At 44.0% G+C, this 27,058-nt stretch overlaps 1 protein-coding gene across 3 annotated transcripts in view; it reads right to left on the reverse strand.

The window, feature by feature from the left end:
* The window catches only part of LOC137357370 (RNA-binding protein fxr1-A-like), a 42,553-nt gene extending 15,762 nt beyond the window's left edge, over positions 1-26,791 (reverse strand). For 2 of the 3 annotated variants that reach the window (XM_068023653.1, XM_068023652.1), the window contains exons 1-8: positions 26,730-26,791; positions 20,313-20,378; positions 11,955-12,048; positions 8,793-8,864; positions 7,390-7,538; positions 5,382-5,475; positions 3,546-3,662; positions 1,708-1,878 (exon numbers count right to left, since the gene is read on the reverse strand). In XM_068023653.1, coding sequence (XP_067879754.1) covers positions 1,708-1,878; positions 3,546-3,662; positions 5,382-5,475; positions 7,390-7,538; positions 8,793-8,822 — 561 coding nt within the window. In that variant the 5' untranslated portion in view covers positions 8,823-8,864; positions 11,955-12,048; positions 20,313-20,378; positions 26,730-26,791. The remainder of the gene's footprint in view (positions 1-1,707; positions 1,879-3,545; positions 3,663-5,381; positions 5,476-7,389; positions 7,539-8,792; positions 8,865-11,954; positions 12,049-20,312; positions 20,379-26,729) is intronic. The other variant, XM_068023654.1, reaches the window with a different exon arrangement.
* Between the last annotated feature and the right edge of the window lie 267 nt (positions 26,792-27,058).

The raw sequence follows: 27,058 nt of genomic DNA on the forward strand, positions 1-27,058 counted from the left end.
ATTAAATAATCCAACTGCAACTACAAAAACTGACCTGCTCCCAGCTGTGTCAACTCCACCTTCCGGTTAGATACAACTGGGGGGGCTTGCTAGGTCACTTCAGAGTCAACTACACTTCTGAGATCTGGGACCTCATAGGCCAGACCGGGTTTGGACGGCAGATTTCCTTCCCTAAAGGACACTGGTGGATCAGATGGGTTTTTACAACAGTTTGGTAGTTTTATGGTCACCATTATGGATATTAGCTTTTTATTCTAGAATTATTCAAACCATGAGAAAGTGTGTGTTGGGAAAGTACTAGAAACTTGGTTTAAACCAACTATTTAAGTAGACAGTTGAGGAAAACACCATGCAGGATGTCAACAGATCACCTCAGTTGCCCAAAGTAGTAGCTTATAAGAATGAGGGGTGATCTCATTGAAACTTACAACACACTTGCAGGGCATGACAGGATGAATGTGGATAGGATGTTTCCTCTGGTGGGTCTAGAACCAGGGACAGACCAGTTAAGACTGAGATGAGGAGGAATTTCTTCACTCAGAGGGTGGTGAATCTTTGGAATTCTCTACCCCAGAGGGCTGTGGAAGCTCAATCACTGAAGCTGTTCAAGACAGAAATTGATAGGTCTCTGGATACTGATGACATCATGGGATATGGGGATAGCGTGGGAAAGTGGCATTGAGGTAGGTGATCAGCAGACTTGACAGACTGAATGGCCTACTCCAGTTCCTATGTTTCTACAACACACTGTTAGGCCTCAGCTACAGTAGTGTTCAATTCGAAGCACCAGACTTCAGGAAGGATGTCATGGCTTTGGAGGGCGTACAGATGAGATTTACTAGATTGGTACAGGGTTGAGGGACTTGAGTGATGGAGACTGGAGAAGCTGCAATTGCTCTCCTTAGAGATGTGGTGGCTCAGGGGAGATTTAACAGATTTCAAAATCATGGGGGGCAGTTTGATGAGAGTAAATAAGGAGAAACTGTTTCCAGTGACAGGAGTATCAGTAACCAGAGGACAAAGATTGAAGATTTGGGCGGCGCAGTGGCTGCCTGTGCGGAGTTTGCAAGTTCTCCCTGTGACTGCGTGGGTTTTCGCCGGGTGCTCCGGTTTCCTCCCACAGCCAAAGACTTGCAGGTTGATAGGTAAATTGGCCATTGTAAACTGCCCCTAGCGTAGGTAGGTGGTAGGGAATATGGGATTACTGTAGGGTTAGTATAAATGGGTGATTGTTGGTCAGCACACACTCGGTGGGCCGAAGGGCCTGTTTCAGTGCTTTATCTCTAAATAAATAAATAAATAAATAAAATAAGTGGCAAAAGAACCAGATTCGACATGAGAAAATTTTATATAGGAAGTGCGTTATGACTTGGAATGCACTGCCTGAAAGGGTTATGGAAAGAAATTCTGTATTAAGTTCTAGAAGAGAATTGGATAAATGTTTGAAGGGAAAATACTTACAGAAATATGGGGGAAAAAAAGCAGAGAAATGGGATTAATTTGATAGCTATACCAAAGCTGACACAGACATGATGGGCTGAATGGCTGCTTTCTCCGTTGCAATACTGTATGATTCTTTCAGAATGAGCTGTACTTCTAGTCCTGTATAAATCTATGTAACGTTTGTTGTATTTTTGTGTTACTAATTAGAAAAGTCATGAACCGCAGTAGCCAGATTGTAATGAATTCAGCCTTCCTACAGCTTACCTCTCCATATATCCGGAATGTGCATGTGTCCTCATCCAGTTCGATTGCTGTCACCCCAGGAACCTTTCTGGCCTGCTGAATATTGGCACCATGTGTTCCGATTGCAAGGCCCATCAAATCTTCACGGACACTGAACTCCTCCTGGAATGCAGCTGCCAGTTGCTTGGTGGTCTGGAGAGGGGGAGATTGAGACTCAGCCAATTGATTGTTCCTGTGGTAAACACTTGACCCAACACCATGCTGCTTAAATTCAGAGTCCAGAGAGACAGGGAATTGAAATTCAACATCCTCAACTTTGATACATCAATGTTTCTCCTTGGTCATGCTCCTTCTGCTGCTCCCTCTGCCTGTGAGATGTATCTCTAGAAGCTGCAATTTGTGAATTAGCCCAGCTGTGTCCGAACTACACTCTGGAGCCCTATTAAGCAGCCTTCAAATCCTGGCAATCAAACCCTTGACGTCCAGACAACTAGAGACTTGTGTGTGCTTCTCTCTCTAATTCACTAGTAAGTCCTCCTGCTTGAATTTTGAGGCAGGTCAGCAAAAGGCTTTTTTTTTTTAAAAAGTACATTTGTCTCACTGGAGGATAAATCCTTAATCAGAATGGCCAAGAGCTTTTAACGTCAGAAATTAATAGCAGCAAGGATTCAAACTTAGTATGGGCTTTCCCACACCCCACATCTACACAAACAAGATGTTAAAAAGCTTGAATCACCACCCTCATCCCATGTTTAGCTGGAATAAATTTGAACTCAATACAGTCTTGCCCCGGCTGATTGCTGCAGGATGCTATTCACTCCCAAGAAAAACAAGCATTCTTGGGTCTCGTGTCATTGAGTGCTGCACTGTTCCTCATGTCCTTAGGCATTCTCATCTCTCACCTCATAATTCATCATGGGGACGATGTTAACGCAAGCATATGCAGACTGTCTATAAATGAAGGAGTGTTGGCTACTTTCACCTTTAGCACCTGGGTTCAAATCCAGCCCCGAATGATGGGCTGAAAATCTCTGCTTGATAGTTGTGAGGATCCTGTCTGAACTGTTTGGATTCTCTCAGATTAGCGATGAACTCAGCACCAAATTGCTGCTTCACCTTACAGGATTTTTAAAATAAGATAGATTTGTTCTTGGGATGTGGGTGACATCAAGAGTTAACAACATCATGCGGGATGGAGGTCACACACCAATTTCCCCTCCCTAAAGTACATTAGCTCAGATTTGAGCTCATGCAAATCTCTGCCCTCTGCATCTTATCTCACACCAGGACCTGTTCACCCATCACCCCTGTGCTTGTTGACCTACACTGGCTTCCTGCCTTGATTTTAAAATTCTCATCCCTCCATGGCAATGCCCCATCATACCCGTCACCTCCTCCAGTCCTACAACATCTGTGTTCCTCCAATTCTGGTCTCTTGTGCATCATCCATTTCTATCACTCCACCATTGATGGCCGTGCCTTCAGGTGCCTGGGTCCTAAGCTCTGGAATTGCCTCCCTAAAACTCCACTTCTATCTCATCCTTTAAGCTACCTCTTTGACCAAAGTTTTGGTCACCTGTCCCAATATCTCCTTATGTGGCTTGGTGTCAAATTCTGTCTGGTAAGACCCCCGTGAAACATATTGAAATATAAATGCAAGTTGCTGTACTTTCCCAATAGCTTTTGCACAAGCCCATGTTTAGTTTCAATTACATACTTTGCAAGAGAGTGGGGTTTGCACTCAACATCCAGCTCGCCAGTCTAGTACCATAACCACTAGGCTACTGGAAGCAATGTCAAGGCTCAGCATACGTTTGTAACCTCAGACCGGTCACCTATTTTCCAGTCAGCCTGCTCACCTCAAGGTGTTTCGTAGCCTCCTCGTTTCGGGACATCAGCATCAGTTTGGTGCGAATACTGCGGAAGTGCATGTCACTCAGCAAACCTGCCCGTTTCACAGTCGACTCATTTATGGACTGTAACAGATATACAAGAACTTTTATTACTCTCAATTCATTGCAATTAAAAAGCTCTCACGCCATAAATTGCACATTGTTTTAGGTTTCTCCCAAGAGTGTGTCTAGCGCTTGCCTGAGAGATAACAGAAGAGCAGTGGTAGATGAGGCCATTAAGCCCAAAGCTCAGCCCTCATCACCATCCCTCATCATTTAATTCTCTTACCCTCCACCCAACACAGACCTTCCCTTTTGTTCTTTCCTTCCACCCACTTGTTTTCTGCCTCTGCACTTGCTTTAAAACCGGTTAGATCCCCAACTTCCAGTTCTGGTGAAAGGTTATTAATCTGAATCATTAACCATTTCTCTCTCCACAGATCATGCCTGAGCCCTCGAGTGTTTACAGCATTTTGTGTTTTTATTTGAGATTTCCAGCATCTTCAGTATTTTGTACAGTATACCCTGATTCAGAGGCTTGGCAGGAAATCTCTCAAGGAGGTTTGAGGTGGGTGGTCCATTTGGCAATTTTAATTAGATGACGCCACATGTGCACACAGCTGGTATAGCCAGGTGTTGAAATGTTAATATTGTAAACATTAGGACACTTGCAGATAGGCCATGCTGCATTATCTTCTGCACCCACACTCTATAAAAGGGACACAAGTTCAAATCCCACCATGGCAGTTGGGAAATTTAAATTCAATTAATTCAATAAATCTGGAGTAAAATGCAAATACCAGAAATGGTGACCACGGAATGACTGGATCATAAAAACCCATCTGAGGTTCACTAATGCCCTTTAGGGAAAGAACCCTGCTGTCCTAGCAGCTGGTCTGGTCTGTATATGACTCCAGACTAACAGCAGTGTGGTTGACTAGTAACTGCCCTCTGAAATGGCCCAACAAGCCACTGTTAAGGGCAGTTAGGAATGGGTAATAAATACTGGCCTTGCCAGCAAGGCTCATATTCCATGAACAAATAAAGGCCTAGAACATGCACCATTGCAGACCACAATGCTAAACCATCTGGAACCCAACACTTACAGGTCCTTGGTGAATGGATAGGCAAGATTCACATCACTCAAAGATGAAGGGATGCATCATCTTTCTTCATCCCACATTCTCTGTACCAGGTACAAACTCCTTCGGCAACACTGACATTTACCTTCCACCTCAGTAGGTAGTTACCATTTTCGACCTGTGCTTTTTTCAATAATCTCTCTTCCCTCCACTCCTGAGGGGAATGATTTTTTTTTTTGTTGGAACAGTATAACAGGTACCGGTCGCCCTCGAATACTTCACTGAAGTTATTCATTCATCTGTGACCCTTAACATGATCACCCTCAACACGGATAGCTATTCAACCACAAGAGACACCACAGCTGAACCTGCCCCTGCTCTCATGCATGCCTACCCAGTAGTAGTATTGCAGGACAACCTTCACTAATTTACACACCCCTAAAACAGTGGTCCTGAAGTTAGTTCGCCATGGACCAGGGATCAAACTGAGGTCCTGGCCTATACAGCTCAGCTACTGACTGGATTAAACTCTCAGCCAATGTAAAAGCACAAACTGCCCTCATTTAAACAATACTAAGTTTAATGTGCATTTGCCAAAGAAACCACCATCCTGAGGAAGGACCAAGGGTGACGAACGATCCAGGCATCACCCAATTAAGTCGAGTGCTGAATGGACAGCATTAAAAGCTGGCTAAGGAATGAAATTAGTGCTTTTTCTTACCAGAAGGACCAGCTCACCACTGCTGTGGTTGTACACGATGGAGTGTGCTCCGACAGCTTTTTTGAAATCCTTGTGAGCGTTCTCGTTTGCACAGCTGCAAAAAGGAAGCAGATTTTTTATGGGGGGGGTGGGGGGTGGAGGGAGGTGGGGGTGGGCAGAGAAAGAGTGGGAGAGGAAATAAGCATAAGGAATAAGAAAAGATTCCTATTTCTACAGCATCTTTCACAGCTTCAGGACATCCAAAAGCTCTTTATGGCCTATGGAACACTTTTTGAAGTGTAGTCACTGTTGTAATATAGGAAACACAGCAGCCAATTTCAGCACAGCAAGCTCAGCAAACAGCAATGTGATAATGACCAGATAATCTGTTTCATTGATAAATTGAGGGGTGTTCCCTTGGTACTGCACTGGGAGCGGCAACCTAAATTTCAGGCTGAAGTCTCTGAAGTGAGGATTGAACCAAAACCTTCTGATACAAGAGGCAAGTGTGCTACCCACTGAGCCACGGCTACATCACATCAAAGGCCAAGTGCAAGTACAGTGAAGCTGCAAGCTGCATCAGGGCATGTGACACACTAGCCCGGAGAGCAAACAAATCATTCACTTGCCGACACAAGTAATTCCCCTGCATCACCAAACTCAAGTTTGCGATTCTATTTGTAGAACAGTACACAGACAAAGACAGTGGGTAAAACTGTGGCAGATGGAGTTCAACATGGGGAAATGCGAGGTCATCCATTTTGCCTGAGAGAGACATATATTGGAACATTTTAGTGAGACACCAGGAGCTGTGGAGAAACAAAGGGATTTGGGTGCCCAGGAATACAATCCACTGAATCCCAGTGGACAGGTACAAAAACAAATCAAAAAGGCTCTTGGAATTTCAGCCCTCATCTCAAGTGAGCTGGAATACAAAGTGGAGGAAGTGATGCTTCAGTTGTACAAAGCCTTGGTCAGACCCCACCTGCAGTAACTGTGTTCAGTTCTGGGCTCCGCACCTCAGGAAGGTGATATTGGCCTCGGAGGGGGCTCAGTGCAGAGTCACTGGAATGATACCGGGGCTAAAAGGGTTAAATTGAAGACAGGTTGCACTGACAAGGCTGGTATATCCTCGAATATAGAAGATTAAGGGGTGATCTAATCCATGTATTAAAGATGATTTAAAGGAGTTTTCTCTAGTGGGGAGAGTCCAGAACAAGGGGGCGTTACTGTAAAATTAGAGCCAGGCTGTTCAGGGGGAATGCCAGGAAGCATTTCTTCACACAAAAGGGGAGTGGAAATCTGGAACATTCCCCCAAAAAACCTGTTGAAACTGAGAGTCAAATGGTAATTGCAGAAATGGGTTTGATAGATTTTTTTTGTTGGGCAAGGGTGTTAAGGGGCACAGAATCTAGGTGGGTAAATGGAGTTAAGTCAAAGATCAGTCATGGTCTAATTGAATGAAACATTACTTCATAATTTTTGGATCCCAACCCCCCCCCCCCCCTTGAGATAAAGGCCAACAATCAATTAGTCTTTCTGATTAGGTTTTGTACCTTTGCATTAGCTTTTAGTTGTTAGTCTACATTAAAACAATGGTCACAGGCTCAAGGAGCAGAATTGTCTGTTCCTATGTTTCAGAACAATTTAACTGCACCATGCAGACAGCTTGTCTAATGGGCATTGTCTGTTCCCCACCCAATCCAAAGGCAAACACCACCCCACAAGTCCCAAAACTAAACCACAGTTAACCAGTTTAGCTAAAGATCAACATAAACAGTACAGTATGCTCCCCACCGACTGCCCCACTATTTGGTAAAGTTCTGGATCCACAGAATTATAGATTACAGAAAGTAACAATCAGACCCACAGCTTTGTGCAGTCAGACGATACTTTTGCACCTGAATATTACATATAACACAGCTTCTCCTGAAGGAGAAACAGAGTAATCAGAACCAACAGGCTGCTTCAAAAGGAGCAGATTGTTAGGATGAAGTCTTTGCTCCCAAGCCAGACAAACAAAACTCACGCTTCTTTAAGGTCCTCTGGCACTGGGATGGTGTGTTTGTGGAACATCGTCTTGGTGGCAGTCTTGTTGGGATTGACAGGACGAAGCCTCTCCATAGTGACTATTTCATTATAAGTGGCATCGCAGGCAGCATATTCTATCACGTAAAACTGAAACAATAAAAACAGCAATCTTTACTCAGACTCTCATTTTACAACCTAGAGGGGGAAGAGAGAGGGGGAAACAAACACAATCCCAGATCACCCATACCAACTCCGAGCACCCTGTGCTGCAAGCAGTTCTCCTAACTGCCTGTGCAAGATGAAGAGAATAAATCAGTCTGAGGGTTTGCGACAACTGCTTCGCTGCGTTAAAGGCACTATATAAAAGCAAGCTGCGACTGTTTGTGTAAACATTTTTCTTCCCCATTTAATCTGTATTATCCAAACCAAGATGTGCAGGTCTTGGAAACCACTTAGAGAAATTATTTGCCACAGAGGGTTTACCATCAATCTCGAGCTTAGTATTTTATTCCTGAGTAATCAGCAATTACACAGAATGTACAGCACAGAAACAGGCCATTCAACCCAACTGGTCTATGCTGGTGTTTATACTCCACACCAGGCTCCTCCCGCTTTACTTTATCTCATCCAACCTGCAGGACCTATTCCATTCTCCCTCATGTGCTTATTTAGTTTCCCCTTAAATGCATCTTTCATTCATGTGGTAGGAGAGGATAGAATAGGTGGGCGGGTTATTTGCTCCAAATGAGTTCAGAATGACAGGATGCCCCAAAGATCAGCGCTCAGACCTTTGCTGTTCACATTGTATGGGAATGACCTGGAAGAGCAGTTCAGATTCCTGCGACACTAGGGTAAATTCTGGACAGGAGTGGCCTGTATAAAATACACTCCTGAATAAAATTGGTGAATTAGAGGCACAAACTGCTACGGGGGCACGATTTAATAGCTCAAAGAGAAATGGATTATTCTTGGACAGGACTTGTTGCTAAGCATTCCTGCTGGCAAAATATTCTTGAGGGAAGAGTAGGGGAAAAAAGGGAGAAAATCTTGTGGTAATCATAATTTTGACTGCACCGAACCTGCTTCTCAGGCTCCAAACAGGCACACAAGCCTCCAATATGATGGGCAGGAAGTGGATGTTCATTTGGACATGTGTTGCCTGCCACATTGGATCAACCATCTCCATAAATGTCAACAGCAGAATTAAGACACTGAATCATTCATGTAAATAAGGGTCCTGCACTTGTTTCCGATTTTGGTAAACCCCTGGAATTTAGCATCTTGATGTGTAAAAGGCCATGTCAATAGCTATTTGTTTTTTTTTTCCAAGCTCCTGACTGTTCAGGACCCAAACTAAGGGGAGAAGGGAACATCACAAAAACAGCTACGACAGATACTTACATCTCCCTTCATCATCCGGACCCTTGCCATCCACCATCCACAGGGTTCATGCTCGTTGGCTCTGGAGTATACCTGGAACGTTACCACAATCAGATTCATTGACTTTGTACAATTTTGCTTCAATCGATGGCCATTCAGCCCAACATCTTTTAAATCTTTAAGACAGACCTGCATGAAAAATTAAAATATAGCACAGGAGACCTTTTGCCCAATGTAACTGTGCCAGCTCTGCTCTATGAAGAGCTGACTCCTTCCTTCCTGCCCTGATGCTGAAGGAAAGGACAAAATAAACATCACCAGCAAAAAGTGGCCCATCACAGCAGCTCAGACATATTCGTTCCTTGCTCCCAATTTTGTATTTGTTGGACTGTTGCTGAAAGCAGCTGTGCAAGGCAACGCTTAGAAATGCTCAGAGCCAAAATAGGAAGTGAAAACGAGTGAATTAACGTTATCTGTACAAAAATCCAAAGATGACTAACTGTATCGATGAAGGAATTGCACAACCCGAAGAGCCTCAATTCCTGCAAGTTCCAACTCCTGTGCCATCAACCAGGTTAATACAGCCCTCCCGGACCAAAGCCAGTGCGCTTCAGTCAATGAGAACTCAAATGTGACTAATCCAATGCCTTTCCCTACAAAGGGAACATACGCCAGGTTTTAAAATCAAATAACCAGGTATTGAAGTGCACGGCAATTGCTTAATCAGTTACATCACAAATGAGGACAAACGGACAGTCCATCATAGTTCACCCAGAAAGATCCTGCAATTTCCCCAGTGCAACATCTAATTATTTCAATAATCAGTGTTTTTGGAATGGGCGTCCATCCATATTTGAAGATGTTCCAATACAGGTTTCTCCTAAACTTTTCATCTTTTTTTATTTCACGTTTCCAGCATCTGCATTATTTTGCCTTTCTTAGTGTTTAATTCACTGTCACTTCTCTTCCAGGCATGCCCACCTTGAAGTTCTGCTCTTCTCAGATGGGATTTCCATTTGCCTCTTTTACCTTCTACATTCACATTGTTCTGCTACCCTTCTCAGGTTTGACCTGAAATATTAACTGTTCCCTTCACTACAGATGCTGTCAGATGTGCTGAGCATTTCCAGCATTTTATTTTTATTTCACATTCCCATCACCCACAGTATTTTGCTTTTTATTGAAGGGATTACATAAGCCACTCCATCTTCCCAGAAAGCATTCAATTCAAAAGCACAGGCTGAACAGAAAAGAAAAACGTTTCTTTTAACCCTGAAGGGTATCAAGAGGAATATGGCTGCAAACACAGGTAGCTGCAAATGACCAACAAGGGACTGCCAGCTACTCCAGCTGATTCAATGCAGAATTTGAGTTCAGAAAGAGGCCAAGGCTACAAGGATTCAGCAAATACTGTCTGAGCAAGTGGGAAAACAGAGAATGGAGGGTGCACAGCTAAACAGACAGGAAATAAAGTGAAAGCAAGTTTAATTATAGCATTGAAGTACAGAACAGAGAAGTACATATTAGTATTAAGGCTACTGCAGAGTAGCTACATTACTCTAACATTAGCGTGGGATGAAGTGGCCAGCCAGGGATAGCAGGAATCCCAGTGTCAGCCACAGTATGTGTGCACGTCAGGAAGCAGTGTCCCCTGGCAGCAGTAAACTAATGTAAAAGCAGCCGCACAGTGTTACATTACAGCAGTATGGAGGTGTGTTCCAGGATGCTGTGTATGGTTTCTGTGTTTATGTCACTAACTGGGCGCACCACCAGCAATGACAGCAGAGCAGAGATTTAGGGGTCCCATATACAGAAACTACAAAGCTCTTGAACAGATACAAAACAATCAAAGATTAATGGAATGTTAGCCTTTATCTCAAGAGGACTGGATTTCAAAGGGTGGAAATTATGTTACAGTTACATAAAAGCTCTAGTGATCAGCAGTAACTGTCTTCAGTCTGGGCACCACATCTCAAAGGATATATTGGCCTTGGAGGGGGTGCAGCACAGATTCACCTGAATGATACCAGGGCTAAAGGGTTAAATTACGAGCCAAAACAAGAAATGCTGGAATCACTCAGCAGGTCTGGCAGCATCTGTGGAAAGAGAAGCAGAGTTAACGTTTCGGGACAGTGACCCTTCTTCGGAACTGAGCTCCGAAGAAGGGTCACTGACCTGAAACGTTAACTCTGCTTCTCTTTCCACAGATGCTGCCAGACCTGCTGAGTGATTCCAGCATTTCTTGTTTTTGTTTCAGATTTCCAGCATCCGCAGTATTTTGCTTTTATTTTAGTTAAATTACGAGGACAGGTTGCATAAACTAGGCTAGTATTCCCTCAAGTATAGAAGAATAAGGGGTGATCTAATCAAGATGTAGAAGATGATGATTAAAGGATTTGACAGGGTCGACAGAGAGAAACTATTTCCTCAGGGTTGTTCAGAACAAGGGGGCATAAGCTCAAAATTGGAGCCAGGCCATGCAGGGACGATGTCAATGGAGCACTTCTTCACACAAAGCGGAATGGAAATTTGGAAAACACTCGGCCAAAAAGCTGAGGGTCAATTGAAAAATTCAAAACCAAGATTGATCAGATTTTTGTTGGGCAAGTATATTAAGGGTTACAAAACCAAGGTGGGCAGATGGAGTTAACATACAGATCAGCAATGATCTAACTGAATGGTAGAACAGATACAAGGGGCCAAATTGCTAATTACCCTTGTAGCCCATCGTGGTAACCATAAATTTAGTTGTAAACGTTACAGGTCTCATCATATAACTGGGAAATGTCACCAAATGCTGCAGTGTGTCAATCTAATGTTGCTCACATTATTAACGCAGATAGGCACACAGGGAAACCGCTAATTATCCAGAGTTTTGTAGGGATTAGCCTTGCCGTACTGTACAGTGTTCAACATCAGCACCCCAAGCTCAAATCAATTTACATGTTTGCACTGTTCATGCCTTCATCCCAGGACAAAAATCTGGGAACTCGTTCACTCGCCACTGGGGAGCAGAACCTCAACTATTGCAGTAAATCAAAGTTGCACTATACGCCAAGTAGGAACATTGTAGTTGCCATTACTAAGTTGTTCTGATTTTGGGCTGGGGGGAAAGGAGGAATTACCAAAGACAATATAAGCTCGGACATTAGCAATTTCAAAAAAAAGCTATGTTTGTCTTACCTCAACTTCATCCCCTTCACTGATCTCTTTGTTGAAATCTGCAGGTGGTGGCAAGCGCACGTCACTGAAGGGAAGCTGTCGTTCAGGTTGCCAACTGCAGACAAAGAATATGTCACAAGGTCATAATGATTCTAGTTCAGGAGTCTGGAACATGAGCTGAAAGCAGAACATTCCTTCCCTCTCCCCTCCTCCGAAAGGATATGGAGAAGGCTGTATTTCTCCATTGTTCGTTGCCCTGACAATGGGCCTGACTTGAACTTCATGGGTATCGTTTACAATGGAAAAGCTTTCTAAGCCTCTTCAGTGAGCATGATGAGTCAACTCTAGATGCAAGACTGGAGTCAGATGTAGGCTAAAGCAGTGCGAGTTCCTCAAATAAGGAAGTGTTATTAATATGATGCATTCCCTTTAAAAACCTGAGCTTTGACCTTCTATAATGAGTCAACTGATAAGGCAGGGAATAACGGAGGCCAATGGGGAGAGGGGATAAAAAGAGGCCTGGTACAGGGGAGTACAGTGGAGAGAAAACAGACACTGGAGGCAGAGATTTTGGTACGTGCCGAGTTAGTAGATTTAAGTTAATTCAGCATTTGGCCATTAAAATTGGTCCCCCACAGAAGAAAACGATGGACAGATAAAGACCCACTAGGATTTGGCATTTTTACCACCACGACCTGGGTTCGATTCCTGGTCAGGGAAGTCACTTTCGAGGGTCGCAAGTCTGTGGATCTCTCTTCCCTGGTGAGCAGTGTTTTTAAGAAAGAGGTAGACAGATTCTTGACAAACAACAGAGTCAAAGGGCATCAGGAATAGGCAGGAAAGTGGCATCGAGTCCACAAACAGATCAGCCATGATCTTATAGAACGACGGAGGGTTGGTATAATCTGAAATTCCTCTCCGACCCCATCAGGCAACTGGAACAAGTCCAAGAGATCACATAAACCCTCATTTATAATTCCAGGATCTCCATCTCTCAAGAGTAGATCACCACCCCCGCCAGCAGCAGCTTTCTAAAAGATATTCAGTGACTCAGCATTTGCTGCACCAGGGGACAGCCTTTTCCACAGGTCTCCTGTTCTCTGGGAAAAGATCTGCTTAACATCCAACCTAGTTCTGCCTTTACATAACTTGAAATAACTGGTTTACATGAAAACAATCTTCACTATATAAACCTCAAATCAAATCACCCAAGTCTACTTTTCTCTAAAGTGTACAGACCCTGTTTTTGAGAGTCTATAGGGGTGATTTAAAGGTGCCTTGGACGGAGAATTAATCTCGTGCACCCTTTCTAAATCACCCAACACGAGACCAGCAAAATTGAAGAGAGTATTCTCACTGGAGGTCTGACCGTGGTCTTGTTCAAGTATAAAAATGATATGTTTCCCTGTATGGTTTAGCATGATATCTGTCCACATACATAACCCTAAAGTTCTGACAAAGGGTCACAGACCTGAAACGTTAGCTCTGCTTCTCTCTCCACAGATGCTGCTAGACCTGAGTATTTCCAGCTTTTGTTGTTTAATTACATAACACCAAACTTCAAGTTAAACATCAAAGTCATACAGAACAGAAACAGGCCCTTTGGCCCATCGTGTCTGTGCTGGCCATCAAGCACCTAACTATTCTAATCCCATCTTCCAGCACTTGGCCCGTAGCCTTGTATGCTATGGCGTTTCAAGTGCTCATCTAAATACTTCTTAAATGTTGAGGGTTCCTGCCTCTACCACCTCTTCAGGCAGTGTATTCCATATTCCAACCACCCGCTGGGTGAAATTTTTTTTCCTCAAATCCCCTCAAAACCTCTTGCCCCTTACCTTTAATCTATGCCCCCTGGTTATTGACCCCTCTGCTAAGGGGAAAAAGTCTCTTCCTATCTAACCTATCAATGCCCCTCATAATTTTATATACCGCCATCATGTCCCCCCTCAGCCTTCTCTGTTCCAAGGAAAATAACCCTAGCCTATCCAGTCTCTCTTCATAGCTGAAATGCTCCAGCCCAGGCAACATCCTGGTGAATCTCCTCTGCACCCTCTCCAGTGCAATCACATCCTTCCTATAGTGTGGTGACCAGAACTGTACACAGTATTCCAGCTGTGGCCTAACTAGCATTTTATACAGCTCCATCATAACTTCCCTGCTCTTACATTCTATGCCTCGGCTAATAAAGGCAAGTATCCCATATGCCTTCCTATCTACCTGTGCTGCTGCCTTCAGTGATCTATGGATAAGTACACCAAGGTCCCTCTGACACTCTGTACTTCCTAGGGTCCTACCATCCATTGTATATTACCTTGCCTTGTTAGTCCTCCCAAAATGCATCACCTCACACTTCAGGATTAAATTCCATTTGCCACTGTTCCGCCCATCTATATTGTCCTGTAATCTAAGGTTTTCCTCCTCACTATTTACGACACCACCAATTTTCGTGTCATCTGCGAACTTACTGATCATACCTCCTATATTCCTGTCTAAATCATTAATGTACACTACAAACAGCAAGGGTCCCAGCACCGATCCCTGTGGTACACCACTGGTCACAGGCTTCCACTCGCAAAAACAACCCTCGACCATCACCCTCTGCCTCCTGCCACTAATCCAATTTTGGATCCAATTTGCCAAATTGCCCTGGATCCCATGGGTTCTTACCTTCTTAACCAATCTCCCATGCGGGACCTTATCAAAAGCCATAATGAAGTCCATGTAGACTACATCAACTGCTTTACCCTCATCTACACATCTAGTCACCTCCTTGAAAAATTCAATCAAGTTAGCTAGACATGATCTCCCCGACAAAGCCATGCTGACTATCCCTGATTATTCCCTGCCTCTCCAAGTGGAGATCAATCCTGTCCCTCAGAATTTTTTCCAATAGTTTCTGATGTTAGACTCACCGGCATGTAATTACCTGGTCTATCCTTGCTACCCTTCGTGAATAATGGTACCACATTCGTTGTCCTCCAGTCCTCTGGCACCTCTCCCAGGGCCAGAGAGGATCTGAAAATTTGTGTCAGATCCCTTGCTATCTCCTCCCTTGCCTCACATAGCAGCCTGGGATACATCTCATCTGCGCCTGGGGATTTATCCACTTTTAAGCCCGCTAAAGCATCTAATGCTTCCTCCCTTTCAATGTTAATATGTTCAAGTATATTGCAATCCCTCTCCCTGATCTCTACACCTACATCATCGTTCTCCATAGTGAAAACAGACAAAAAGTAATCATTTAAAACATCACCTATTTCCTCTATCTCCACACAGATTGCCACTTTGGTCCCTAATGGGCCCTGCTCTTTCCCTGGTTTATCCTCTTGGCCTTAACATACTTATAAAACGCCTTAGGATTTTCCCTTATATTGACCGCCAATGTTTTTCATGTCCCCTCTTCGTTCTCCTAATTACCTTAAGTACCCCCCTACACTTTCTATACTCCTCTAATGCCTTCGCTGTTTTCAGCGCTCCGAATCTGCCATAAGCCTCCTCTTTTTTTTCTGATCCAATACTCTATATCCCTTGACATCCAGGGTTCCCTGGACTTGTTGGTCCTACCCTTCACCTTAACAGGTACATGTTGGCTCCGAATTCTCACTAATTCCTCTTTGAATGACTCCCACCGGCCTGATGTAGACTTTCCTACAAGTCGCTGCTCCCAGTCCACTTTGGCCAGATCCTGTTTTATCATATTGAAATCAGCCTTCCCCTAATTCAGTACCTTTATTTCTGGCCCGTCTTTGTCCTTTTCCAAAACTACCTTAAATCTTAGAGTTATGGTCACTATCCCCAAAACACTCTCCCACTGATACTTCTACCACTTGTCCAGCTTCATTCCCCAGGATTAGGTCCAGTACTGCCCCTTCTCTTGTAGGTCTTTCTACGTACTGGCTCAAAAAGCTCTCCTGTATGCATTTTAAGAATTCCGCCCCCTTTAAGCCTTTTGCACTAAGACTATCCCAATTGATATTGGGGAAGTTGAAATCCCCTAATATTACCCTATTATTTTTACACCTGAGATTTGCCTGCATATCTGTTCCTCTAGCTCTACCTGACTGTTCGGAGGCCTGTAGTACACGCCGAGCCAAGTGATTGCCCCCCTTTTGTTTTTAAGTTCTACCCATTTGGCCTCATTTGAGGAACCTTCTAAGATAAGGGATGCCTCCTTACTACAGTAATTGACTCCTTGATCAACAGTGCAATGCCATCTCCTCTTTTATCACCTCCCCTATCACGCCTGAAGATTCTGTACCCTGGAATATAGAGTTGCCAGTCCTGCCCCTCCTTTAGCCATGTCTCTGTGATAGCAATATCATAATCCATGTGCCAATCATCGCCCTCAATTCATCTGCCTTATTAATAAGACTCCTTGCATAAAAGTATATGCAATCCAGCTTTGCATTTTTCACTTGTGTCTTAACAGGTCTATATTTCACAGAATCATAGAATAATAGTGTAGAAGAGGCCCTTCGGCCCATCGAGTCTGCACCGATGCATTAAAGACACCTGACCTGTCTACCTAATCCCATTTGCCAGCACTTGTACCATAGCCTTGAATGTTATGACGTGCCAAGTGCTCATCCAGGTACTTTTTAAAGGATGTGAGGCAACCCGCCTCTACCACCCTCCCAGGCAGTGCATTCCAGACTGTCACCACCCCCTGGGTAAAAAAGTTCTTCCTCAAATCCCCCTTAAACCTCCTGCCCCTCACCTTAAACTGGTGTCCCCTCATAACTGACCCTTCAACGAAGGGGAACAGCTGCTCCCTATCCACCCTTTCCATGCCCCTCATAATCTTGTACACCTCGATCAGGTCACCCCTCAGTCTTCTCTGCTCCAGCGAAAACAAACCAAGCCTATCCAACCTCTCTACATAGCTTAAATGTTCCATCCCAGGCAACATCCTGGTGAATCGCCTCTGCATCCCCTCCAGTGCAATCACATCCATCCTACAATGTGGCGACCAGAATTGCACACAGTACTCCAGCTGTGGCCTTACCAAAGTTCTATACAACTCCAACATGACCTCCCTGCTTTTGTAATCTATGCCTCGATTGATAAGGGCAAGTGTCCCATATGCCTTTTTCACCACCCTATTAACCTGCCCTTCTGCCTTCAGAAATCTATGGACAAACACGCCAAGGTCCCTTCGTTCCTCCGAACTTCCCAGTGTCAGGCCATTCATTGAATACTTCCGTGTCACATTACTCCTTCCAAAGTGCATCACCTCACACTTTTCAGGGTTAAATTCCATCTGCCACTTTTCTGCCCATTTGACCATCCCGTCTATATCTTCCTGTAACCCAAGACACTCAACCTCACTGTTAACCACTCGGCCAATCTTTGCGTCATCCACGAACTTACTGATCCTACCCCCCCCACATAGTCACCTATGTCGTTTATATAAATGACAAACAATAGGGGACCCAGCACAGATCCCTGTGGTACGCCACTGGACACCGGCTTCTAGTCACAGTTTGCTCTGCCTTCCTGACTGACTCAGTTTCTCTTCTATATCTGGCTGTGCCTCACCCCCGACTGTACCTCCACTCTGTAACCCATCCCCCTGACAAATTAGTTTTAACCACCATCATTTGCCAAACACATCAAGAATCTGCTTGCTGTGGCTGAACATCCTCCACAGTCCCAACTCTTGCGCATATCTTGGGATTGTCCAAAAACTTAGCATTCCCACAACTAGCCCTTATATGAAAATAGTAAACAACAAGTCTTAACATTGATCCCTGGATAACACCACTGGTTACCGGTTTCCAAGCAGATCCAAAGCCACTAACCTTACTACTTTCTGCCTATGGGCTTTCAGCCAATTCGCAATCCACAACAGAAGATTACCACTAATTCCACAATATTCAATCTTGTCAAGAAGTTTCATGAAAACCTTTCTGAAAGTCCAGGTAGAGTGTCTACCAGGTTACTTTACTCTCATCTGATAGCTTGGTGAAATCTTCAAACAATTCAACCAGATTAGTAAGAAACATGTTTTTCCAGAAGCAATGATGGGGGTTGTTAAATGGATCCAAGCCAAATGGTGAAGAATGAAACTAGATAGATCCTTTTCTTGATAGTCAGTTTATTCACAGAATGCAGCATTACATATTGGGTCAAAATACTGGAACTCCCTTAACAGCACTGTTGGTGTACTAACACCTCAAGGACTGCAGTGGTTTAAGGCAGCAGCTCACCACCACTTTCTCAAGGGCAATTAGGGATAGGCAATAAATGCTAGCATAGCCAGCAATGCCCACATCCCCCGAACGAATTAAAAAAAAAATCACTGCCTCCTGCCTTTCTCTTTGGCAACCCCCCACCTCCCATCCCAGCAGGCTCTCTTTATACCACACCAAGTCTCTCATTAAACAATGTCCTTCACCCTCCATCTTTCACAACATAATTAACCTACCATTAACAGGGATCCCCAATAAGACCTTTTCTATCTTGGATCAGATCAGGAAAGAAATGAGGGGATGGAAGGTGGAAGACACAAAACCAACAGGATCCATCACCTTCTCCTCAATAGTGAGCCAGTGACTCAGGTTGGAAAGAACAAATGACAATCATTTGTCCTGAGGACAGGATCAAGCTCACTAGTGGCGTCCTTGTCCTCCCTCCCTCCAGTTGTTGGCTGGACTTTCAGCCCGGGTCACAGTCTGAAATTCCTTTCCATCTCCCTCTACTCATTTCAAGTCTTTGAACAAGCTGATGGTCACCCACTCCAATATCTCCTTCCTTGGCTCGGTTCTTTTCCCCTCCTTACCTCCCCTCAGAACCTGAGGAATCTCAGGATGTTTTTCTATGTTAAAGAACACGTTACTGTTGTAATTTCAGCTCACACCACATGATTGAGGTAATTATTACAAGCAGAGTCCCCTTCTCCCCACTGCATATCTTCACCATAAATTCAAGTTCTTTCTTTCTCATTTGTGAGGCCTTCACTGACCTTGGGTGAAATCAGTGTTTTCTGGGTAAAATCTGCCATGGTGGAAACGACTTCACTTGCTGAAATCACCTTCAGAACATTACAAGGTGATCAGTGGTCATTTGGACAATGCCAACTCAAGGCAAAAACCACAGCAGCAAGTGGAGGAGATGAAAGAGTAAATTACCTGACAACCCTTTAAAATTACCAGGTCTGAAAGACTGCTGTCCAGTTGGTTGACATTCACCAATCAGGGAGCAGCCCATTCCAATTCTCAGCCTGGCAATTTTGCATCTTCACATTGGCCATGCACACAAGCACCAAAGAGGCAGGAACCACAGTAGGCTGACCTTTGGTACTGGCCTTAACCCAACAGCAAGTTCCTAGCTCCATTGGGTTTGCAATGCTGCCCATCACTGAATGTCAATTATTTATATTGAGGAGTGCAGACAGGAGTATCCTGTGCCTGCTGTTAGTTTTACTGGCTACACATGATTGTCTGGAATCATGCAATGCAGGAGACCATTTAGCCACTGTGACTGTGCTGGCACTTTGAACGAGCTATATAAATAGGGCCATGCAGTATAAATACAAGGAAGTTATGATAAACAGGTATAAAACACTGGTTCAGCCCCAACAGTAGTAGTGTGTCCAGTTTTGGGCAGCACCTAGGAAGGATGAGAAGGCATTAGAGAGGGTGCAGAAAATGGTTCTAGGGATGAGAGACTTCAGTTATGTGGCTAGATTGGAGAAGCTGGGGCTGTTCTCCTTGGAGAAGAGAAGTAAAGGAGAGGAGATTTGATAGTCTTCAAAATCATGAGGGGTCTGGACAAAGTAGATAGGGAGAAACTGTTCCCATTGGTGGAAGAATAGAGAACCAGAGGACACAGATATAAGGCGACTGGCAAAAGAAGCAACGATGGCGTGAGGAAAAACTTTACTCAGCAAGTGGTTTGGATCTGGAATGCACTGCCTGAGAGTTTGGTGGAGGCAGATTCAATTGTGGCTTTCAAAATGGATTTTCATAATTACCTGAACAGAAAAAAAATTTGCAGGGCTATGGGGGGAAAAGGACTGGGGAGTGGTGAGTATATGAGTTGCTCTTGCAAAGAGCCAGCACAGACACGATGGGCCGATTGGCCTCCTTCTGCGCTGTAACCATTTTATAATTCTATGATTCCCACTCCCCCCTGTTCTTTCCCCCACAGCCCTGCAATTTCCTCCCCTCATTTCAGGTTTTGACCAAGCTTTTGGTCACCTCTCCTAATTTCTCCTCCTTTGGCTTAGTTCTTCTCCTGTTCCACAGAAGTATTTCTCCTTTTGAAAGTTACTATTGAATCTGCTTCCACCGCCCTTTCAGGCAGCGCATTCCAGATCACAACAACTTGCTGTGTTAAAAAACGCTCATCTCCCCCTCTGGTTCTTTTGCCAATTACCTTAAATCTGTGTCCTCTGGTTACCGACCCTCCTGCCACTGGAAACAGTTTCTCCTCACAGGTAAGCTTTAAAAAAAACAACCAGTTTCACAATTAGGTTGAAAAAAGGTAGGAGCAGCTGTTGCATACTGACCAACTGTTGCAGACTGCAGCTGTTGCAGCAGCCACCCAGTGCTGCTATAAAATCCTTGTGATTCTGAGCCCAGAACAAAGGGCAGTGGAAGCATGTTCAGAATAAGAGAGTACTTCAAAACGAATATTTATTCCATCGCCTTCCATCAAGGATTTGTACGGGAGGATCAACTAAAGAGAACCCATCACAGGTAGCTGGTTAACAAGTGGATTATGTAAGAAAGGGAAAATATTGTTCTCCTGCTCATTTCATTGTTTAAAAGGGGAACTGCATTCCAGTGAATTGCCTCTTAATCCTGCAACAGCTAAACAGTCAGAGTGAATGCCCTATGTGAAAGCTCCCCCCAACCCCCATATCCAATATAATGAAGTTCTGCTTCGATTACAGAGTGTCAGCCTTGGCCTGCTGTCCTAACACACAAGGTTACTGATGTTACACTGGGTGGGTGGGTGGGTGGGGGAGGAAATTCTATCACAAAGTGACCGCTCTCCAATTGTGAGCAGCAATTCAGGAGAGAGTAAAAATAGGAGGAGACACAGACTGTCAGCAGGACAGATTATAACCTTGTATTTCGGGATAATTCAATAGCGTATGCTCCCCTCTTTAAAATAAATTAATTACTGATGCCTTAAGACTCACATTATGTGACCTTCGTTGCCCATCCACCTGTTGGCTTTATCCCAAGAGACTTCCATTGAATCCAAGCTCAAGCTTTCCTCAAGATCAAGAGTTTGGATTGCTGGCAGGAGGGGCCCACATATCCATAGTATTGGACAAGAGCCTTAAATGGCTGTCAAACAATACCAATGTTTAAAAGGTCAAATATATCTGATCAGATTTAGCAGGGAAAGGGGAGGGAAGGAAGAGACTAACAAAAGGACTGAGGAGCATTAGAGAGATTTAATGAAGCATCCTCCAGGATGGGTGGAAAGGAGACATTTAAAGATAAAGCGTGGGCAAAACTCAGATCACAGAAAAAAATCCATCATTATCCAGGGGACAAGGTAGAAGCCTCGGCTTCATACACCGAGCAACAGTGGCTGTTGATTTTATGGGACACCAAGGAAGTTTACTGCATTGTTGCCATCCTTCAGCTCAAACAAAAACTAAATTCCTTATCTTTAAAGGTTTTCTTTTGCCCTGTTATTTCTGTCTGATCGCTCGTGTCGCAGAAAAATAATTTCAGGAAAACAAGCTTGGAGATAAGCAAAGATGATCAGACATTGCTGATCAAGAAGCAACTACATTATGGGCAGTAGCACCACAAAGCACAGGGGCTGTCCAACATATGGCCATGGGCCAGAATCCGACCCGTTGATCCTGAGAGACTGACAGCTTGTGGCTGGGACCGACTGCCCCTGCTGTTTTCGGGCAGTTCGGGGGGGGGGGGGGGGGGGGGGCAGGGGTGGGTGAGAGAGAGGAGAGAAAGAGAGAGCGGGAAGAGAAATAGACAGAAAGAGGGGGAGAGAAAGCGCACGACAGAGGGATGGAGAGAGAGCCCCTGCAACTGGGAGTGAAAGCCAGATTAAGTGTGTAGGCAGACATTGACTACTCATGCAAGCAAAAACAATGTTATATATCTCACTAAACCAGTGTTCAACATAGTGACGGGAAAGTAAGTTATTAGTCTTGTCTTTTAAAGCTCGTTCACAAAAATACACTTTTTTTGTTGTTTTGATGAATACTAAGATAAATTTCTAGTGTCTTTATCTTTCCACTCACCAGCCCCCTATGTAGGACAAAAACTATACAGTGACCCCTTACACGAAAAGGTTCGATGCTCCTGATATTGCAAGATATATTTTTTCACCTTCATTTCCTGAGAAAGCAGATTAAAGAGCACTGTCCTCCCAGGAGCCTTCACTCGATTTAAAGTAAGATACTAGCTTATGATAACCAAGTGTTCCAATCTGGAGTGTCCAGCTGGGTTCGATGATGTTTACAGTACAGTAGTAATGTCAACACCTGGGATTACATAGAATGTATACCACAAAACAGATCTTCTGCCCAACTGGTCCACGAGCCTCCTCCCGTCCCCTTGTCATCTCACCCTATCAATATAACCTTCTACTCCTTTCTGCCTCACGTATTTATCTATTTTCCCCTGAAATACATCTACGCTATTCACCTCAATCACTCCTTGTGGTTGCAAGTTCTACATTCTAACCACTCGCTTGGTAAAGTAGTTTCTCCTGAATTCTTTGTTGGATTTATTTTCCCCTAGTTTTGGTCTCCCTCACAAATGAAAACATATTCTCTGCATCTACCCCAACAAACTCCTTCATAATCTTAAAGGTCGCCCCTCAACCTTATCTATTCTACAGAAAATAGACAAAACTATCTTGTTATTGGTACTGAACAAGATTTCTAAAGTACTTACCCGACCTCAAAGTTCTGACCATAAGACAAGTGGTGTTACTGCCACATACACTCAGATCAAACAAGGAGACAGCCAACAGGAGTTAGTACAATGTATATTTGACAGCCAAATGAAAGCAAGAATTACTAACTTTCACACCAAAAAATAGAAAGGATTATTGTCCTCTTTCCCTTCCTTGCCTCACCCATCAAGCTGGGAACAATAAGAAACCTGCCTTCCTAACAGTGCTCACCAATTCCATAAGTCTACAGTTTGCTTCTGTTTTGAGAATTTAAATACAACAGAACACATCTTTGTTGGATGTATTTTGTAAAAAGCATGCACAGAATCTCTGAACATTCCCACCCCAAATCAGGCTTGGATCAAATTCAATATAGGATCATACCAATTGAATACATAATTGGATCAAACCTGACTATGCCCCGAAGTAAGTCCATGTGCTGGGCAGCAACTGGTGAGCAGCTCTGCAGTTTCCCTGCACGGACAGCTCCACTGTTGGGAAGGCAGGTCTGATGGGGTGGGGCAAGGAGGGAGAGAGGTCAATAACCCTCCATATTTCACTGCCCAGGCCAGCACAAAGACCATGAGCTGGGAGCAGTGATCATCACGGCATTTCCTCAAATTGTTAATTATAATCCCAGTCAAAGAAAGCGTGCTGGAAGCATGACTCAGGGAAACAGGAAGACAGCTGAAAAATAAATAACCGCTACAGCAATTGTGTCAGGATTCTTGGTAAATTGTATAATTGCACAGAGACATCTGGAGCAGATCACTCAGTACTGTACACTGCGATAACCAATGAGTCTTACAATGACCAGCTCATTATGGACCCTCAAATGGATCTCAATCTTTTACTTGGATCACACCAGGGTTTTGATGCACAGACACCTCAATCACAGAACCTTCAGTCCACTTACCCCCTGTCCACACACACACACCCCCTTTGTATTTGACTGGGCAAGCAATGCTCAATTCTTAACAGCAAGGGCATGTTGATTGAGCAGTCAGTCTGGGAAGGCCAGAAGCTCAAACGAGCTCGCGAACATCACATTTGTTCTAACACTGCTGCTGAAATAACAGTCTGGGTGAGTAATTGAGCCAGACGTGTCCCAAGGGTAATGACAGAGACAAGTGAAGTTTGGTAGTCCAGAACTGAGGATGCTGCCACACACTAGGAATACAATAGAAGTTACATTTGTTAACCATTTAACTGTAGAGACATGAGATTCTAGTATTGCATTCAGGGTTTAAAAACTCATGCTGGATTTCAACAGAGCTTTAAGTAGGAATCAGCCCGTGCTTCTAGCAGCTCAAAAACTATTGAAGAGCTACTATAAATGCTTGTGTGCAGTGTTTTGAAGACAGTTTTAGGACAATATCTTCAGTTGGTGCCCATGTGATGGAAAAAGCAAGAAAGGAGAAAGAGCAGTTTACAAACTGAGCTTCCTACAGCTGAGCGCAAGTGGCTAGAGCAGGGCAGTCGTTTCTCAAGGTGCAAGGGCTTAGAATTCAAGCTCATACAGCATTAAAACATGACAGGAATGGGTTGGTTCAAGTTATATTCACCCATCATGCTTGTGGTCACCGACCTACACTGGCTCCAGTCCGACAATGCCTCCAATATTCTGAACCTCTTTTTAAAATTCCTCCATGGCCTTGCCTCTCCCTACAACCTCCTCCAGCTTCACAACCGTCACATCTGATCTCCTCCAACTCTGGCCTCTTGTGCATCCTTGATTTTCATCACTCGATCATTGGTGACTATCTTCAGTTGCCAAGGCTCTAAGCTCTGAAATTCCTTCCCCAAACTTCTCCACTAATCTACCTCTCCCTATCTTTTTAAAGATGCTCCTTAAAGCTCATCCCTTTGGTCAAACTTTTGGTCAGTTGTCCTAATATCTCCTGAAGTGGCTGGGTGCCAAATTTTGTATGAATTTATTCCTGTGAATCACCTTGGGATGATTTACTATGGTAAAAGCACTTTATATATGCAAGTTCTTGTAATTTCTGCATTAGTGGTTCCCAAACTGGAGTCTACAGATCCTTGGGATTCTGTAGATACTTTCCAGGAGTCCGCGAAATAATGTGAAATGTGAACCGGAAGGTGGTGCCATCTGTGTGACGCCGAGTGGGCTGGCTGCCTCACCTAGGAGGGGAGCACCCAAGGAGACAGACACTGCAGTGAGAAACAGACATGCTCATCTCACTGAATTTTGTAAGTAAATAGCCATATTCTTAAAGGAATTATTAAAACACTCTTTACATGCAGCTCTTTCATATTATGAGCATTCTACTGAATAATGGGGATGGTGGGGAAGGGAGCTGTTGGCGATTAATCCATTTGAAAAGCGGTCTTTCAACCCAACAAGTTCGAGAACCACTAATGTAAGCATCACCCAATGGGGACTGTTTGATCCAAAGCAAGAGAGCTCACCACCCTTGCTTAAGTCTGATTTAGTGACAATTCAAGTATATAAACCACATGCACCATCATAAAATGAAATGCCTCAAATAAAACAGAACCAGCACTGTAAAAAGCAACTGGCTACAAACAATGTAGGGACTGACTGTTCTCTGAAGCTCAGATTAGATTTTATTGCTCATTACATAACTTTAATGTTTCAGGTGGGAATTCTGAGACGAGTAACCCACCTCCTGACTCCCCAAAGCCTGTCCACTATCTACAAGGCACAAGTCAGCAGTGAACACTAGAGAAGCTGAACACCATCCAAGACAAAGCAGCCCGCTTGATTGGCACCCCATCCACAACCTTAAATATTCACTCCCTCCACCAGAGGTGCACAGTGGCAACAGTGTGCACCATCTATAAGATGTACTGCAGCAACTAGTCAAGACTTCAAGAGCACCTTCCAAACCCGTGACCTCGAGAAGGACAAGGGCAGCAGTCACACACCATCCTGACTTGGAACTATAATCGCCATTTGTTCATAGTTGCTGGGTCAACATCCTGGAACTCCCTCCCTAACAATGTACCTACACAACATGGACTGCAGCAGTTCAAGAAGGCAACTCACCACCACCTTCTCAAGGGCAATTAAGAATGGGCAATAAATGCTGGCCTTGCCAGCGATATGCACATCCCATGGAAAAATTTAGCCACATGCCTCCACCTCTCCTGTCTAGTGGGAGCACATAGTCACTGATGTAAACCCCCCAGCAAAATCCCTATTTAATGCAAGAAAACCTTAAATAATAATAGATTATTGGGACTGCCAATCTCATGCATATCTTTAGACTGATCCTGCCAGCACAAAGACCCCAGTAGGATTAGTGTTGGAATTCTTAAAGTTTAACTCTAACTCAGAGGAAAATAGCCATTTAAAATTCTTGCACTGCATTGAGACCATCTGACCCTGGTCCCAGGTTATAGCTTGTATGCAGAGGTCATTTATTTATAGTCACCTGGGGTACTACCCTTCAGACGGCACTACAGAAAACGAGTGACTGCCATGTTACAAGTGCAGTCTGGCAAACAAAATCTTAACCTGTGTCACCATCACCACCTGCCCCAAAACCACCCAGTGTTAATTGAAGGAGAGACTCCAGTTAATCCATTTATCCTCACTGATGTCAGCATCCACACTAAACAGTCGACTCAGCCCACAAGGACGAAATGCCTACAGTGATGAATGCAGACACCACCCAGGTTAACACTGCCAATTCCCTCTATCAGCAACAGGTATGGAACTTTCCAGGCGAGAGACTAGTAACTGATTATGATCTCCGCGGTACGATTGCAGGGAAACGATTTCTGATAGCAGGACAGGACAGGCATGGACACATTTCTGTGACCAGTTCAGATAGAAGATTGTTGGAGTTTGGTGCTGGGTGCAGGCTGTCATGTGGATCGAGAGAGATGGTCAAACAAAGCAATGATACTTACTTGTTCTCAAAGGCAATGGTGATGGAATCTTCATGGACATCTTTCACAAACCCCTGAGAGAAAAGAAAAACCAGAAAATTAAATAAAATGCCTGCTGGGCAATGAATCAAGATTGAGAAAGGGAACAATCTCCATTTAAAAATCAGATGTCTTGTACCTTCACTGTTCTTTCCCCACCACCAATAAGCCGAGAGACCTTCAACTTATCAGATCACAGAATCACATCACCAAGCACCAGATTTCAATCATCTACTCACTTTTATGACTGATTCAATCATATGATGTCAAAGAAACAATTCTGCTGCATTACAGGCTCCATCCCTACCACA

The sequence above is a fragment of the Heterodontus francisci genome, chromosome 48 (assembly GCF_036365525.1).
Source record: "Heterodontus francisci isolate sHetFra1 chromosome 48, sHetFra1.hap1, whole genome shotgun sequence".
Lineage (NCBI taxonomy): Eukaryota > Metazoa > Chordata > Chondrichthyes > Heterodontiformes > Heterodontidae > Heterodontus > Heterodontus francisci.